Source organism: Phocoena sinus, chromosome 13 (assembly GCF_008692025.1).
Source record: "Phocoena sinus isolate mPhoSin1 chromosome 13, mPhoSin1.pri, whole genome shotgun sequence".
NCBI classification, from domain to species: Eukaryota; Metazoa; Chordata; class Mammalia; order Artiodactyla; family Phocoenidae; genus Phocoena; species Phocoena sinus.
Genome location: NC_045775.1, coordinates 15,610,047 through 15,628,602, shown reverse-complemented (window position 1 = coordinate 15,628,602; position 18,556 = coordinate 15,610,047). Strand labels below are relative to the sequence as shown.

The window sequence follows — 18,556 nt, the reverse complement described above, 5'->3', positions numbered from 1 at the left end:
AACTGAATACATATGATTAAATAAGCTGAATAGTCTCATCCTAAAGAGAGGAAAACATGGCCTTTTGGGGAGAAGAGATAAACTAAACTAGGATTATTCCTAGGTCTGCGTTTTGACTACCAACAGCTTTATCTTTGAAGGCTGCCTGGTTTATATTGCATGTTCTCTGACATGTCTTAACAATGTTGGCAGTCATACGAAAGGAAAAACTATGTGCTGTGTTTTCTTGTTTTCAGCTTGTTATAGTAGGGAAGTATCCTGCCATTACTGCAGCAGGTGGGCTCAGCTGATAAGCAAATAGGGAAAGTAGCAGTGATGCCATTCTTTCAAAGATGTTGAAGTACTGTTTATCATGGCTTCATTTAGTCATAACATATAGGCATAATTGCTGCACCCCAGAAAAGTAAGCTATCTGAACAGTATAAGTGTATTGAAGATATTTTTTAGATTTTACTCTGTTTAAAAATAAAATGCCTATTTAATGACACAGGTTGTACAAAAACCACACCTGAACATCATACTCTTTCTTTATGGCTATACTTCAAGTTGTTTCCTAACTTCCTTTCTGGAAAATGATTAATAATAATAATAAATTCAGGAAAAATAAACATCGAAATACTGTCTCCAATTCCCCAAACGTACCCTGTATAAAAAGTCCCACTGTGTATATTTGCTTTCCCATACTAGCCAAGAAAACATGGTTGTGCTTCATTATCAAAAGTGACTCCGATTTCAAATGAGAATGTGAAATGTATAAAAATGTTTCCGTAGAGTAGAATGGATTGGCCAGCCTAGAAGTTCTTTCTTTAATGAGACAGTAACGTAAGAAAACGTTTTGTCATGTACACAGACTTGGAAACTTTTTCTGCACAGCTGTGTTATAAAATTGGGTATACTTCCTTGACCTCAGTGATTTTTTTGCCAGTAGGTGTCTATATGAATAAAAGAAATTTTTATTACTGTTCTTTAACCTATCATATTTGGACTATAAATTTCACTGAAATTATTGTTACGGTATCTGGGAAAAGTATAAGTTTCACCCAACAGGTAATAACTGTTGCTCTCCAAAGGCAAGAGAGGAAAACCAGTTTCATCAACTATTAGTTGTGATAAACAATCTTTGGTTTTCTTATATTATTGAGAGGCAATGATGCCTTCAAGAGTACACATTAGAACTTCCTTATTGTTTCAGTACATTCCCATGATTTCAGAGTGCACTTTAATTCTCAATTTATTATTGATATAGATCAACCAAATGTAACCCTGTAGTTCCTCGTGTATTTTTAGAGTTTTTCCTTGCATGCAGTTTTGTTTAACACAGGTCACAGTAATGGATCGTTTATACAAAGTAATGGATTGTTTCCTCTTTCTGCCAACTGATTTGATCAGCCTGAAGTTCCTTAGATACTGTGGGTTACATAACTAGTATGGAATCTGTATGGTACATTTTTTAGTATGACAGTAACTGTATTAACCATTTAATCCTTTAGGACATTTTAATAAACACAAGGAAGCCCGTTATTTTGAAGTGAATAAACTTGAAACTAAAATGAGCAATGAGTTACCACACCGGACTCAATTACCAGACTTCTTGGAAAACAGATTATTTTCATTAGTTGATTGTTCTGGTTAACTGTGGATTGGCCAGGAAAAAAAAAGACAAAAAACAAAACTTTTTCTTTCGAACTTTCCCCTTTTAAGTGTTTGTAATGTGTTTTAGCATATTCTCCTGCTTTTATAAGCAGAGTACAATAGAACATAATTTAGTTTTACTTTCCTGAAGAATTTGTAACACCTAAGAGTCCTAGTTATGAATATTTTCTCTTATCATCTCTGGTGCCATTATAAATGCAGAAGGTTTGAGAGTTGAATAGTTAAATTCTAGTCAGTGGAGACTGCATTATTCAGTGACATCTAATTTTCCAGGTATCACTTATAGGATATAGTTGAAGAACCTGAAAATGAGCAAAATTACCTTTGCCCTTTCAGAATAAAAAGTTCAGAGAACATATGAGCCCCAAGGCTTAGAATGTCTTCTTTGAAGCTTGCTAATTCCCTTTTATTCATAATTCCAACTATTTGGTTTCCAAGAAGAAACAGAATTTGGACACCCTCATTGTTAGCACATGCGGATCTGCCTAATGTTCATTATAGCATAGTATTCCATTAAATGGATATATCATAATTTATGTAACCAGTCCTAATTATGGACATTCATCTCCAGTCTTTTGCTCTTCTAAATAATTCTGTTTTCCAGTTTTCCCAACTGCATTTATTGAACAACTCTTTTTTTTTTTTTTCCCCACTGATACCTTTATCATAAACTTAATTCCCATATATGTTCAGGTCTGTTTCTAGACTCTTTTTTGTTCTGTTGAGCTGTGTGATCCTTTTCTGATCATACAGTTTTAACTACTGTAGCTTCATAATATGTGTAATATTTAGTAGAGCTAATCTCCCCTCTTTCTCTTCTTTTTCAGAATTTCTAGGTTTAGTGCCTTTCATTTTCCAGATGAACATTAATATAATTTGTCAAATTTCAAAATAAAGATCATTTTTTAGTATTTTAATTGGTATTGAATGAACTTAATTGATTAACTTTGTGGGAGAATTTATATCACTTTTGCAATGGAAGAACAAATGTCCCTTTGGATTTTAAAGTTTTCTTTATATAAGTGTAGTACATTTCTTTTTACAGTGGTATTTAGCTATTATTTTTATACATGAGATTTTGTTAATGTTTAAAACATAAGCTGAAAATAATGGTAATTTTACCTTCCCAATATTTCTAACTCTTACTTTTTAAAAAATCTTGTCAAATTTCATTGATATAGTACTTCTAGGACAGTATTAACAATACAGTAACCAGAGTGATCCTATTAAGATGGAAGTCAAACATATCACCCCCGTTTTCAAAACCCTTCAAAGGCTTTTCAGTTACTCAGAGTGAAAACCAGAGGCCTATTGGACAGTCCATTGTCTGCTGCCCCTGTGATCACAGCTGCTGCAGCCTGAGCTGCTGTCCTCTCACATACTCGGCTCCAACTGTACTTCTTGCTTTTTACTCAAACTCCAAATTACGTTCTGTTTTATGGCCTTTGCACTTGCTCCTCCCTCTCCCAGAAAAACTCTTTTCCCAAATATCATCAGCCCACTCTGTAACAGTCTTTGCACAAATGTCACCTTTCACTGAAGCCTTCTGTAAACACCCTATTTAGAGCTACACCACCACTTCCAGCAATTCCTGGTCTTTTTTCATTATCTTATTTCTTTCCTACCCCACCATAGGACTTGAGATTTACTAGTATTATACATCTCTTAATTATTTATTATTATTTTATTTTTATAATTATTCATTCCTTAGATTGTCATATAATTATTTTTAAATTATTAATCATTTATTGTGACTTACTAACATACACATTTTATTGATTGTTATATCATTTACTCAATTCTTTATTTAGTATTTACTGTCACTTATGTTTTTATTACTTATATCTTTCTCGTGCAAAACATGGTAAGAAAGAAGAAAAAATGGGGTAAGGAGATACAAAAACTAGAAAGCACAAAATAAGATTTTAGATTTAACTCCAAAATATTGGTATTTTTTAAGTGAAAATGTAGTAAACGTATTAGTCATGTTAGTTAAAAGACATAGACTGTCAGATTAGATAGAGATAATAATCCAACTATCTTCTAAATATAAGGCTATAGAAAGGTAGACAGTAGAAGGGTGGGAAGGGTATATCTTGCAAATTCTAACCAAAAGAAAGCTGGTATAGCTATGTTAACATTAAACAAAATAAGCCCTAAGGGAAAAACATTACTAGGGATGAAGAGAGTTCCTTCATAATTATAAAAGGTTTACTCTATCAGGTACTAATAGTCAATAACAGAATAAAAGAGGTAATATCACTACTGGTGGTCCAGAGATTGAAGTATAATAGGAGGATATTATAAATAACTTCATGTCAATAAATTTAGAAGTTTAAATGAAATGGATAAATCCCTAGAAAAAGATAACATCAAAACAGATTCTCAAGGAGAAATAGAAAGCCTGAATGGTCCTAAGCCTTTAAAGAAATTGAATCAATCAATAGTCAAATCTTTCTAAAAATAAAACTCTAGAGATTTCCCTTGGTGGTCCAGTGGTTAGGGCTCGGCACTGTTACTGCTGTGGCCTGGGTTCAATCCCTGGTCAGGGAACTAAGACCCCATAAGCTGTGTGGTGTGGCAAAATCAAAACAAAACAAAACAAAACAAACAAACTTTAGACTTCACTGGTGAGTTCTATCAAATATTCAGAGAATAAATCATTCTATTATATTACAAAATCCTCTGAATAATGGGAAAGGAAACCATAGTCTCCAACTCTGTTTTCTCAAACTAACAAAACCTTATATGCAAACCTGGAATAAATAATATAAGAAAAGCAAATTATAGGCCAGGCTTACTTATCAACATGCAAAAGTCCTACACAAAGTATTAGGAAACCAAATATAGTAATATAGTAACATGAGAAGGATGTATCATGACCCAGTTGGGTCTATCCCAAAAATGGAAAGTTAGTTTCACATTAGAAAATCAATTGATAGTTTACCACATTAATAAATGAAAGGAGAAAAATCATACAATCATTTCAATAGGGACAGAAAAGGTATTTTATAAAACTCAGTATCCATATATGGGTTTTATCCATTTAAAACTCATATCCGTATCCAATGCAGAGAGCCAAAAATACTCAAGGCATTTTTGAAGAACAAGAAAATAGGGTTTAAGTTACTCTACCAAATATCAAAATATAAAGCTTTAGTAAATAAGACGTGTGCTCGTGGCACAGAGTTAGAAGAGTAGGCCAGTAGGACAGATTATAGAACCCTGGAAAGGACCTGTTCACATATACACAGGATTTACAACAGAAATGTCACTGCAGAAAAGCAGAAGGGCAGTCTTTGCAGTTAATAGTGCTGGAACAGTTGAGTTTCCATATGGAAAAAAATGAAATTAGACCCATATTTCACACCACACATAACAATCAGTTTCAGGTAGATTATGAACCAAAAAGTGAAAGACTAAGCCGTCGAGCTTTTAGAGATATTATTGAAGAACATTGGCTGCCAAGGAGCCTGCAGTGACTGTGAACTGCGGCCAACCTGGCTTTCTTACCGTATCGTGTTCCTATAGCTCCAGGTGGGAGTGACAGACGAGAGCCCAGCTGAGGCTGAGAAGTCAGTTTCTTCATCATTGTCTTTGCTGCCACTGCAGCTGCTAACAAGAAACCTGCTCTTCAGCATCGAGGGAGAACTCTTCCTGTGGGGTGGGGAAGGGAGCTCCTTCTTAGCCCTTCAGCTGGGAGGCCTCAGCAGGGCAGTGAGAAACCCTGCCTCTCTCAATACCAAAGATTGCTTTATACAAATCCACCCCTGTTTGAAATCTCTCGACTTAAGTCCAATAGAACATTGGTAGCACTCACAGGAGTTAAAGGACTCATGATATTAGAATTACGTCAAAAGATAGGGGAAGAAATCTGAATTTGAAGGTATAAAAGTCAGTGGTTAATTGTAGTACCACTCCAGTTGCTAAAAGATTTTTTATTGTTTCTACCCTTCAGAGTCTTAAAGCGTGCTGTTTGGTATCCAAGTGAAATGCCAGATCCCTGGATTAAACTGCTAACGTTAGATGATATGATAAAATTTACTTTCTGTGTGAGCTCCAGACACCCACCAAAGGGATCATACTTTCGAAAACAGAAGAAGAAAGGCTAATAATTAATGCCATATTGTTTAAGAGTTCTTGCTGATCCACATCATTAGTACTTGGTATTGTTAGATTTCTTATTTTTTGCCAGTCTGAAGGGTATATTCCATATCTCTAAGAGAGACAGCAGCCCTATTTGACTTTGAGCCATTGGGAGCAGTCCTGAAGAATATCTTTGGACAGAAAAGGCAAAGGTGAAGCAGTAGCATACCCACTGTATATGGAATACGAGAATACAGAGACCTGTTCAAGAACCCTGGAGACATCGGGAAGCGATCAGTTTCTTTACTTATGCTTCCCAAGACTGAAGGTAACTACAGTTAGGATGCTCACGCTACATACTCTGCTTATCCTGTGTCCTCAACACCATAGGCATCACTGATGAATCAGGAATGCTGTGTCCCTGTGTTATGCTGGAAGGGGAAGAAGAAGGTGACCAAGTATCAAAAGTCCCAGGATCCCGAAGCTGATTTCATTCCTCCTGTGTTTGTGTTCAAATGCATTGAGTTAGGGACTTCCCTCGTGGTGCAGTGGTTAAGAATCCACCTGCCAATGCAGGGGACGTGGGTTCGATCCCTGGTCTGGGAAGATCCCACGTGCCACGGAGCAACTAAGCCCGTGCATCAAAACTACTGAGCCTGCGCTCTAGAGCCCATGAGCCACAAGTACTGAAGCCTGCGTGCTCTAGGGCCTGCCTGCCACGACTACTGAGCCCCCATGCTGCAACTAGTGAAGCCCACGTGCCTAGAGCCCGTGCTTCGCAACAAGAGAAGCCACCACGGTGAGAAGCCCACGCACTACAACAAAGAGTAACCCCCTCTCACCGCAACTAGAGAAAGCCCGTGCGCAGCAACGAAGACCCAACGCAGCCAAAAATAAAAGTAAAAAAAAAACAAGACAAATGCACTGAGTTAGAGTTCACACTGAAATTGGCATCCAGGGAGAATGATTCCTTTAACTGACTTTTCTTGTCCAGTCAGACTTCCCAGAGATCCTGTAACCTTTGTGTGAATCTTTATATATAACTTTTGTGTAAACCCATTGTAATGCAGGCAGCTGGCTCTGACTGGAAGATTCTGGATCATCCCTGACATTCTGGAGCCCACAGTGATCTGCATCACAAGTGCCCATGAATGCCCCATAAAGGCCCCAAAGGCCTTTATTAAGCACAGTCCATGCGGCATCTCCTCTGCTTTGTGCTTGAGAAGATGCCAAGGTGGCAGAAACTCCCACCTTCTGGGTGAAACTCAGCGTTCACTCAAAAAGCACGTTATGAGCACTTTGCCGTGTGTTGTTACCGACCCAGCATTTTAAAATCATCTGAAAAGGCTGTGCCTCCCTGCTCCCAGAGAACACCAAGGCCACGGGGAACAGTACCCTACTTACGTGACAGAGGAGGAGATCTAGTAGAGATCAAATTACTGTGACCAAAAATAAACAACTAAAATATCTCAGATATTGTTGAGAGAAAAGGAAAGGTCTGCAGGAAATGGCTAAGCACTTAGCTGATAGATACGACCAAGGAAGAACAAGAAGATACCATGATTAGAAAGAAGAGTCCTCCACAGTATTCACCCTCAAATCCCTGTTCTCTATTAGTGAGACAGACATGAAGGCACAATGACAGGTGTTACCTGATCAACTTTAACATTTGGTCAGTGCCATCAAATAGATTACTATGAAAAAGGACTGTCAACAGTGGAAGGTAAAAAAGAGACTGAGTCCACAAAACCCCACCTTTACTGTCGGGTCCTACCAGGAAAAGTGCATCAAGTTCATCCAGGAGGAAGAATGTAAATACATAAGGGAAGTGGCAAATCACTGATGCCTGAAATCAAAGGAACAGACTCACAGCTGAAGTTAAACACAGCCCAAGGCTTAAATCCACAGTGTAGAACAGATAAGAGGTAGCATGAAAAAATATCTTCTAGAATTTCTTAAACCACAGACAAAGAACAATAACTGTAAGAGAAAAGACTGTTAAATTCAACTGCATCAAACTTAAGAACTTATCTCCATTAAGAAGAAAAAAAAGAATAAGGGTTGAACAGGCAAGCCAAGAACTGCAACATGACAAAGGACTGGTATCTAAAATAAAAAGCAACTTCTACAAATCAATAAAAAATAAGACAGTCTAATAGAAAAATGTGAGACTTAAATAAGACATTTGCAAAAGATATATAGAAAATGTCCAAAAAGCATATAAAAGCCTTATCAATCATCAGAGAAACACAAATTAGAGCCACAATGAAATACCTCTAAACACCAGGTTAGTCAATTACAATTATAATTACAAAGTTTGCCACTATCAAATGTGAGGAAATGTAACAATATGAACCCTCATGTATGTTTTATATGCTTTTCTGTATGTAAATTGGTATAAGTACTTTGAAAAACTATTGGGAAATTGGGATTGACATATATACACTAATATGTATAAAATGGATAACTAATAAGAACCTGATGTATAAAAAAATAGATAAAATAAAATTCAAAAATTCAAAAAAATTTTGGAACTACCTATTAAAGCTGCACGTGTGCAACCATATGACCCCATATTTCTACTTCGAGGTGATATAGTCAACAGAAATACATGCACACATGCACAAGAGATGTGTGTAAAAATATTATAACAGCATAGTTGTAATAACAACACAAATATCTGTCAGTAAAAGAAATTGTGTTATGTTCTTACAGTGGAAAACTGTATAGCAAAGATAGTGAGCTATTGCTACATGTATCAGCATGGTTGGATGTTATAAACAATGTTGAGTGAAGCAAGTAAAATACAAAAACATACTGCATGATTACATTTATATAAAGTTCATTAACAGACAAAAATTAACTATGATATTAAGGGATAGGTATTAGTCTGCTCGAACTGCCATAACAAAATGCCATAGACTGGGTGGCTTAAACAACTGACATTTATTTTCTCACAGTTCTGGAGATTGGAAGTCCAAGATCAGCATGCCAGCATGGTCAGTTTCCAGTGAAACTTCTTCCTGGCTTGTAGATGGCCACCTTCTGTCTGTGTGTTCGCCAGACCTCTTCTCTGTGTGTTCTTGGGATGAGAGTAAGCTCTCAGGTGTCTGTCCTTATAAGGATACTAATCCTATCCATTAGGGCCCCACTCTTATGACCTTATATAACTGGAATTACCTCTCTCTACATGCAGTCACCTTGGGAGTTAGGGCTTCATCATATCAATTTGGGGGTGACACAGTTCAGTCTATAGCAGCATGATAAGCATTAATATAAAGCAAAATAAGGAAGTGATTATAGTATTAAGGAATGATAAGTGTTGATATAAAGAAAAGTAAGAAAATCAGTATAGAGATTACCTAAGATGTGAGCAGAGGAAGGGGTTGTGATGGGAAGATGCCATGCTGGCAATGTCTTCTTTCTTGACCCACACAGCTGTTCATTTTATAAATTATTTGTTAAATTGAACATTTATGTTTCATATGCTTTTCTGTATGTTATACTTAACAATTTAAAAGGTTTTTTTTAAAGTAAAAAAAGTTTTTTAAAGTTTTTTTTAAAGTAAAAAAAAAGGGTTTTTTTTAAAGTCCACTCTCATTTCCTGTTCAGCAATCTGCTAACATTGATGAGCTGTTCCATTTATGTTCCATTTATGTTATCCTATTATTAATATGGATTATACTTAACTATTTTGACTTTTCTGATCCCCATATAAATTATTTTTATATATTAATTTTTTAATATTAATATGGTAAATAATGGTAAATTTTAAATGTTTTAGCGATGCTCTTTTTGTCTGGTGTATTATTAAAATATATTTCATGATATTCTGATGAATTGAGTTGAAATGATATTTTTGTCCTTAAACATTTTCCCACATAGGTAGAAATTCCCAGCTTCCTTTGTCCCTGGCCTACACTTTATTGAGGTTGAATCAGTTGCTAAAAGTATATTTGGTCCTATGAAAGATTATCTTTGGCTGGTAAGATTAAGGAATAGAGGAGCTTTTCAAAAGTGAACTATCTCCAAATATAATCAATAAAAGAAATTCTGACTAGAAATGGAGTCTTTTATGTAGCTTTATTCTCTTTTGGCATCATTAGTCAGTCAAATTGGTATAACTACTGAAATGGTACATTCATTTCTACTTTCAGCAATCCTTCAAAGGGATTGTGAGTTGCTGTCACAATCAATAACTTATCTAGGAATCTGATTTCCTCCTCACCCTGAAAATTAACCCCAGCAACTAAAGGGACATCCTTATATCCTACCCAGGTTGGTTGAGGGCTGAGAAGGCAGTGGATGGTACTTCTTCTCAGTCTGAATAGATTGTTAGCCATATTATAAAACCCAGTCCTTTGTAGATACTATATAGAAGAAACAATAAAGCAATGACTTATTCCTTAAGAAAACTTCTCATCAAAGTGTGTTTGTTTTTTTTTTTTTTATTGTAGGTAATTCGCTCTTTTCTGCTCTTTCCAACAATTGAGCGAATGTCTGAGTCACCCAGAGGCAAGCTCGCCACTCCACTTTTGTGCTGGTTTCGATATGCTTTCTATGTTCCTGGCTACTTACTACTTAAACCGTGGCCTGAGAAAATCAAATCCTTGGTGATCAGAATGCTCCTTCGAAGGATGAACCTACAGAGTGAATTTTCGTTTCTGAATATGTTGGAACCGTTCTGCCTCAGTAAGCACATTTTAAAATGTATATGTTTATTCTTGTATCAGAAGGTGTTAAGAGAATAATCTCAGACAGTGGATGAGTATCAAGCAAGGAATTATTTGTTGTATGTTTCTCCCAAAAGTTTAAAACTAGAAATAAAAAGAAAATAGTGGGGGGTATTCTAAATGACAGAAAAGCCTCATCAAGCTTTAATTTTAAACCTTATCCTTCTGATTCTCCACTCTAGCTACAGGATGATGAGAAAGAATTCTTCTGTATCGAGTATATATGGAGTCCTTACAGGAATCCAGGGTGTGGCCTGTTAAGCTCAGTGTGTGAACTTTGCAAAAACCAGTCCAAGGAAATCAGGCCTAATATTCCCATAGAGTGAACAGGCTATGATTTTACTTTGCTCTTTAAAAGTTTTTGGAGAAGTTTGAGTTATAAAGCTAATAATAAATAATAGTCATGGTAATGTAACACTGGATGCGTTACTGATTATGGTTTCTGAATGTGCCAGGGAATGTTTTTGCTACTTTACTTCTTGGCTTCAAATGCTGTTTTTAAATGTAATTTATCTGTTTAGTTAATACTAATTTATATATTTACGAATGATTTTAATAACAAAATATGCTACTTTCTTAATCCATAAAATGGGATAATAATATCCCATACCTCAAAAGATTATTATAGGATTAAATGTGATAATATATGCAAAGTGTCTATCTAGTATTTTATTTATAATAAGCCTCCAATGAATGATATAACAACAGTTGCAGCAGCAGCAGCTAATAGCTGCTGTTCTAAGCTTTAACCTGTAGTCCTCAGAAGAACTAATAACGTTTAGGTATTATTATTGTCCCCATTTTACAGATAAAGATACTGAGGTTCAGAGAAGTTACGTGATTTGCCCGAAGTCACACAACTAGTGGGTAGTGTTCAAACTCCAGCAATATGCCACTGTGTTAAACTTCCTTTTACCATAGCTGCTGCTATTATTGTCTCTTTGCTCCTTTCAGTCATAAAAGCAGGACTCCTGAGTAAAGTTTACCATGCTCACCTACATCGAGTGCCATGAGATCATGTGCATAGTGAATCCAGGAACAAGTCACAGCCCTGCCTTTAGAATTGTACAGCTACAGATTATATGGGAGGTGTTTTTCTAAATATGTAGCAAGAAGCAGTCATCACAAATACAAAGTTCAATATATTTTCTGTATTTGTGGATTTTTATGCTCTCCCCAACTCTCATTCTTTGTTATAGGCTTAGCATAGTAGCAGCAGAAGATGAGATAGGGAGTAGGGAAGCAAGGCTCAGGACAGTCATAAATATCATGAAACATTGAAGTTGGAGATGTCCCTTAAAGACCTTCTGGTCCAGCCCCTTATTTTTTCCTCATAGAAGAGAAAGAAATGGCCTAGTAAGTGAAAATGGCACTGACTACAAGTCAGAAACCCTCAACTCTCATTTTGGTTTTGCCTCAGACTCCCTCTGTGGCCTCAATTTAATCCCTTCCCCTCTCTGGTTCTCAGTCATTGATCAAATCAAGAGTTAGACTGGACACATTTAGAAATTGAGATCAAATGGAAATCACTTGAAATTCTGGCAAACATATATAAAACTACTCCACGTATACTTCAATAAGTCATTACAGTTTACAAGGTTTTTTTTTCCCCTTCTTTTTTTTTTTTTTTTTTTTTTTTTGCGGTACGAGGGCCTCTCACTGTTATGGCCTCTCCCGTTGCGGAGCACAGGCTCTGGACGCGCAGGCTCAGCAGCCATGGCTCACGGGCCCAGCCGCTCCGCGGCATGTGGGATCTTCCCAGACCGGGGCACAAACCCGTGTCCCCTGCATTGGCAGGCGGACTCTCAACCACTGCGCCACCAGGGAAGCCCTGCCCTTCTTTAATCTTTTTCTTTTTACCCTTAGAAAGGATTTTTAAAAAGCATTCTAGTTAAGGAATCCATTTTCCTCCAAGGACTTCTGCTTCCAGGAAGATGAAATAGATGTATTCATCTCCCTGTTTCTCCTACTAAGTGCTAAAAATCCTGCATATTATATGTAAAACAAATATAAGACGCTGAAAGGTGGAGAAGAAAGCAGACTATGTAGGGACCTTGGGACCCACAGAGCAACACAGTGGTAAGTTCCCTGGGTTTTCTTTTTACCACATGTATCCTAGACTTGGAGCCAGTGACCCAGAAATACCAATGGGTGTGGATTTTTAAAAAGCCCTGAAAAAAAGCCTGTACTCTGTAGCCAGAGGACCAGGAAAATGACAGCCTTTCTAAAAGAAACTTTTGGATAATGACTGCCCTAATCTAGCCATGCACCATAGTAAAAACCGTGGCCTTATCCCTACCCAAATCAGCAAAGGCCAAGTGGGAGTCCTGGACTTTATCCCACACCCAACAGTAATGAGGCACACCTCTCCTTCCTCACTAGCGTGGTGTCCAGAAGAGGCTGGTTGGAGAAGCAGGACTTTCGCCACTGCCCAGCAGTAATGAGGCCACTACCACCACCACTCCTATGAGATCAGTGGGGATCATATGGGAAAAGCAATAAGGCAATCCTGCCTCTCCTGGCTGGGATGGTAATAATGGAAGCCTAGTGGGGAGTCAGAATTCCTACCCATGCCCAGCAATAATGAGGAGCCCCTCCACCCCTTGGTTGTCAATAGAAACCAAATGGAGAACCTGGATTTCTGCCTCACCTGGCAGTAGTGAGGTGGCACTTCTCCTTCCCCACTTCCCTTGCTGAAGAAGTGTCAGGGAAAAAAAAACAAAAAAGCCCCACCTAAAATAGAAAGTTCAAATAAGATCAGGAGTATCATAATATCCCATTGTCCTTGTTTTAGTTAAAAATCACTTGTCCTACCAAAAACCCAGAAAATCTCAATTTGAATGGAAGAAGATAATAAATGCCAATACCAAATGACAGAGATATTAGAATTTTCTGACAAAGATTTTAAAGCAGTCATTATAAAATACTTCAATGAGCAATTAATAAACATGTTGGAAAAAATGAAAAAATAGAAAGTCTCAGGAAAGAGAAGATTTAAAGAAAAACTGAATGGAAATTTTAGAACTGAAAAATATAATAGCCAAATTTAAAACTCAGTGTTTGAGCTCAACAATAAAATGGAGGCGACAGAGGAAAGAACCAGGGAACATAAAGATATAACAATAAAAATAGGAACTTCCCAAATTTGGTAAAAGACATAAACCTACAAAATTCAAGAAGCTAGATGAACTCCAAATAAGCAAACCCAAAGAAATCCACACCAAGACACATAAACATTTGAAAACGAAAATAAGGAAAATATCTTGAAAGCAGCCAGAGAGAAATGATACATATTTATAGAGGAAAATCTATTTGAGTGACAACTACTTTCTCTTCAGAATCTATAGAGGCCAAAAGAAATGGCATATATTTCAAGTGTAAATAGAACAGAACCATCAATACAGAATTCTATATCCAGCAAAAATGTGCTTCAGGAAGGAAGAGAAAATTAAGACACTCTCCAATGAAGAAAAACTAAAGGAATTTGTAACTATCAGACCTATCCTAAAAGAATAGCTATAGGAAGTTCTCTAAACTGAAAATAAATGATCAAAGAAGGAATCTTGAAACATTTAGAAAGGAAAGAACAGAAAGAAAAAATGTGGGTAATTACATTTTTCCTTCTCCTCTTGAGATTTCTAAATTATGTTTAACAGTTGAAGCAAAAATTATAACATTGATATGATCTAAGTGTATACAGAAGTATTTAAGGCAATTATATTATAAATAGGGGAGGGTAAAATAACATAAAGGGAAGTAATATACTTCTGTACTTCACTTGAACTGGTAAAATGTCAACACCAGTAAACTGTATTAAGTTACATATCTAATGTAATACCTAGAATGACCACTTTAAAATCTATAAAAATAGACATACTCCAAAACACTATAGGTCAATCAAAATAGAATTCTAAAACATTTATTAAAAAATATAGGAAAGCCAGAGAAAGAACACAGAGAAATAGAAAACAGACAACCATCAGAAAACAGATAATAAAATGGCATACAGGCTCTAACATACCAATAATTACATTAAATGTAGATGGTCAAAATATACCAATTAAAAGATAAAGATTGACAAAGTGGATTAAAAAACAGAACCTAAGTATATACTGTCTTTAGAAAACTTGGTTAAAATATAATCGTATAGGTAGACTGAAAGTAAAAGAATGGGAAAAGATACATCATGCAAACATTAATCAAAAGGAACTAGTAATGACTATATTAGTATCAGATAAAGTGAACTTCATAGCAAAGAAAATTACCAGGAACATAGAGTGACAATACATAATAATAACAATAAAAGGTTCAATTTACCAAGGAGTCATAGCAATTCTAAATGTGTATGCATGAAACAAGTGAGCGGCAAAATATATGAAGCAAAAACTGATAGAACTGAAAGGAGTAATGGACAAATGCACAATTATAGGTGGACGCTTAAACACCCCTCTCTCAACAATCAGTCAAATAATATAACAGAAAAAATTAGCAAGGATATACATAAATTAGCAACAGTATCAACCAACAGGATTTAATAGACATTTATAGAACACTCCACCCAAAACATCTGGGTTTCTGATAGGCATTAGATAGGGAAATATTTTCTAAACCCAAATCAGCACATGGGATATAAGAAAGTTTTATTTGTTTTTCTATATATATTTAGTGACTTTGTAACACATCACATATGACATATGACGTGTTTAATGTTTTTTCATTAAAATGGGTACTTATATAAAGATTTTTTTTTCAATTTTTCTACAACAGAATTGTAAACACCCTCTTGAAGAAGTAGGCTCCATAGGCTGCACTTGAGAGAAAGGAATCTTCCTTTCAGCTGCAATGATTGACCTCTTACTGAGTCTTCCTGGAGCTGCAAGTGCAGGCATCAAGGAGCAAGACAGTTTGGACATAGGACACATTCCCCTCCCTGACTCAAGGCAACCAGAGCCTTCCAGCTGCATTGTTGCTTGGGGAACCCTGGGATTTCTTTCTCATAGTAGAGTTATACTGTGTGCAAAATAGACTTTTAGACCAGACTAAACACTCAGCCACATTGCTTTATCTCTGTTCCAAACAACCAACTTGCAAACAAACTTTTGGAGCACAGCCCTTATGTTTCTGACATCCTTTCCTTCTCTGATTTTCTCTTCTCTTCCTTCTGGATCTGCCTTTCTGATATCCAAGTAACTAGTACTTCAGTAGTCTCTTTTGTTTCCCTATTACCCACCCTGTCTGTATAACCTTGGGTAAAGAGAAAGGAGGCAAGAATTACCTGTCTTCTTGCTGCTTTGTGTTCTTGGTTTATTCTCTGCATGGGAACTTAGTTCAGTCTCCTAGTAGTGACCGTAGGCTAACCCTTAAGCAAGCATTGCAATCATCCTAGCCAGCCTCTTTATACCTCTCCCCTTTGGGTCCCGTGTTACCCCTGCCTCCTTTTGCAACAGCTACCACAGAACCTGCCTTTACCCAGGCTTGCCCTGGCCATGCCTCTAGTGATTCCTGTTCCCTTGCTTATGACAAATGCAAGAAGGCCCCTGCGGAGAGGGACTGATACTCATCAGATAAGACCCTGGCCCTTGTGGATGATTAGTGCACTCCTCCCAAGCTTATATCCCATGAATGGTGAAGGGTAATCGATACTCAAACCAGTCACTTGAGTTGGTGACATGATTTTCATGTTACACAAAGAGAGGGGTCATTAGGGGAAAGGAATACCAGGTCTGAGATCATTTTCAGTGGTCAAATCTATGCCATCTGGACCTTCCTCCTCCAGACCTGCTTCTCTGTGGCTTGACTGTCATCCAGACAATGACCTTTAGCGTACCAGTTTGACTTTTAGGAGGACTTGGGGTGTTTTCACATTATGTAATGTCTGTGCTTCAGTAGAAATCTTATGGAAACAAATGGAGGAAGTTTGCCAGTCCAAGTAATGGATAATAAATCCTGACCTATCTGGATAGAAACTGATTTTCTGTATCCTTTAGTTTATACACATATTTTTTTATTGTAGTAAGGTCTGAAAAATTCAAGGAACCAAATTATTCAAGTATTTCAAATGCTGTTGTCCTTTTGGCAAAAATGGTGCTTCTTATAGGCTGAGTTGCTATGTATTAGCCTTCTTCAGCAGACTGAGTAAAACATCCTTTCCTATCCAGCGTTCAGGATAGAGTAGCCCTAATTCAATTAGGATACTTTATAAACTTTACCACAGTGTTCATTAGATCAGTTGACATAACTAGATTGTTTTGAATGTTATTTTTAAAGAAAATATATGGTTTTTTTCTTTAATTTTAAATCTGGAATATTTGCTACTACATATTTTCTTTAGAATAGATGTTCTTCTGTTTCATGAGAAATAAATTTTTGAGGGAGACAGCTGAATTGGATTTTCTGATCAAAGCTAAAAGCAAATATATTTTAGCTTAGCAGTATCACAGGTCAAGATAATTAATGTTAAAAAATAGTCTAGGGTCTTTTTGTTAGGCCAAATTGATGTTTTAATTCCTTTCAGTTACCTAACTAGAAAAACATAGTGCAGACAAAGGGCATTCCTGGTAGATTATGTTACTTCTGTTGCATACATTCTTGTAAAAGACACTTTCATAATCTTTCCTTTCCTTAATCAATATGGAAATAACTTTTAAAAACATATACAGTGATATGAAATGAACAGAACTATTCAATGAACTGACACATAAGCTTCACTAAAAAATCACAAATTTCTTCTCAGCATATTTTTGACTTAATCCCAGAATAATATTTTGAATAAGACAAAACCAGACTGCCATGTTACCTATTCTCTCATTTATGTGTGTAGCTTAGGAAAATCCATTTATAAAAGCCAACTTCAGCTTTAGTTATTCATGGAAGTTTAGCCTAAAATTCAGCAATGAAGGAAAAGATTTTGTGTGTGTGTGGTCAGTATCAGGATTTAGGGCAAAAGGTGATTAGATACAGTACTAGAATATCATCTCTGGTTTAGAAGTAAATGACTCAGTGAAGGTTTTATTATTTTTTTCTATAGAAATTTATATATATATATATATCTTTAAATTATCTGCCACTCTAAAAGTTGTATTATTTTTAAAAAAATCATACACCTCGAGTTGTGTGTTTCACTTTGGTGAACTCAGTATCACATAGATAAGACTATCTGTTTGCAGACTAAATCAATGGTTTATAATAACGAAAGTCTTGGCTTATGGAGAAACATGTGAATAGTAAACATTACTCCAAATTACGCAGAAATTTTAGAATGGGAGAATTACTTTTTTAGATCTGGTTTTCACATTGTTAAAAGCCACAATTGGCACAAATAGAAACTGTAGAAAACGATCGGGGAAAAAAATAAAGACCTACCAAAGAACTGGCCCTTGTAAGACTTCATCTGGGTTTCTGAGCATGTGTAATCCTGCTTAACTTCTGACAAACTCTCCTGGTTTATGCTTCTTGATTGCCTAGCCTTAACTTTGCCTGAGCAGCTCTGGACAGAGCTCTGCTGGAGCGTGGGATACTCACATCACCAGGACTATCCAGTTTCACAGTCTGTCCTCAGCCCCAAGAATTTTGCTACCATGCAGCCCTGCTTGGCTCGCACCTAACTCCTCTACATTTGGTAACATCTTGCCAGCCTCAGGACCAGTTAGAAGATGTGCTAGGAGGGGCTATCCTTGGAACGGCTTTTTTGCAGTCAGCTCCTACCTCTTCCCTCCTATAGGGAGGATCTAGTATGTATAGATAAAGATTGATGCCACCCTCCTCCCCTACTCAAGTGCCAGAATCTGATAGGAAGTTGACAACAACATCAACCCCTGTTAACCAAAAACACCCAGAAAATCGAGAGACCCCATTTTTTATTTGCTTTTATTAGCTAAGACTGAATTTGGCTATAGATAACAGAAAACTAAATTACAGTGGCCTAAACAGATAGGGATCTATTGATATTTTTCTCATGCACCAAGAAATATAAAGGGGAGAGTCCAGAGATAAATAGTATCTCAACAGTGCCATCAAGGATGTGGGTTCTTTCTGGATTGCCACTCTTTGTCCTCAGCACATTTATCCTCATGCTCGTCATCTCA

General features: G+C 36.5%; 1 protein-coding gene across 3 annotated transcripts in view; it reads left to right on the top strand.

The window, feature by feature from the left end:
• LDAH (lipid droplet associated hydrolase) overlaps positions 1-18,556 on the top strand; it is a 96,781-nt gene that overhangs the window by 56,707 nt on the left and 21,518 nt on the right. For 2 of the 3 annotated variants that reach the window (XM_032653144.1, XM_032653143.1), the window contains one exon: positions 10,197-10,431. In XM_032653144.1, the coding sequence (XP_032509035.1) occupies positions 10,197-10,431 (235 nt within the window). Of the gene's footprint in view, positions 1-10,196; positions 10,432-15,239; positions 16,320-18,556 lie in introns of those variants that run through there. The other variant, XM_032653145.1, reaches the window with a different exon arrangement.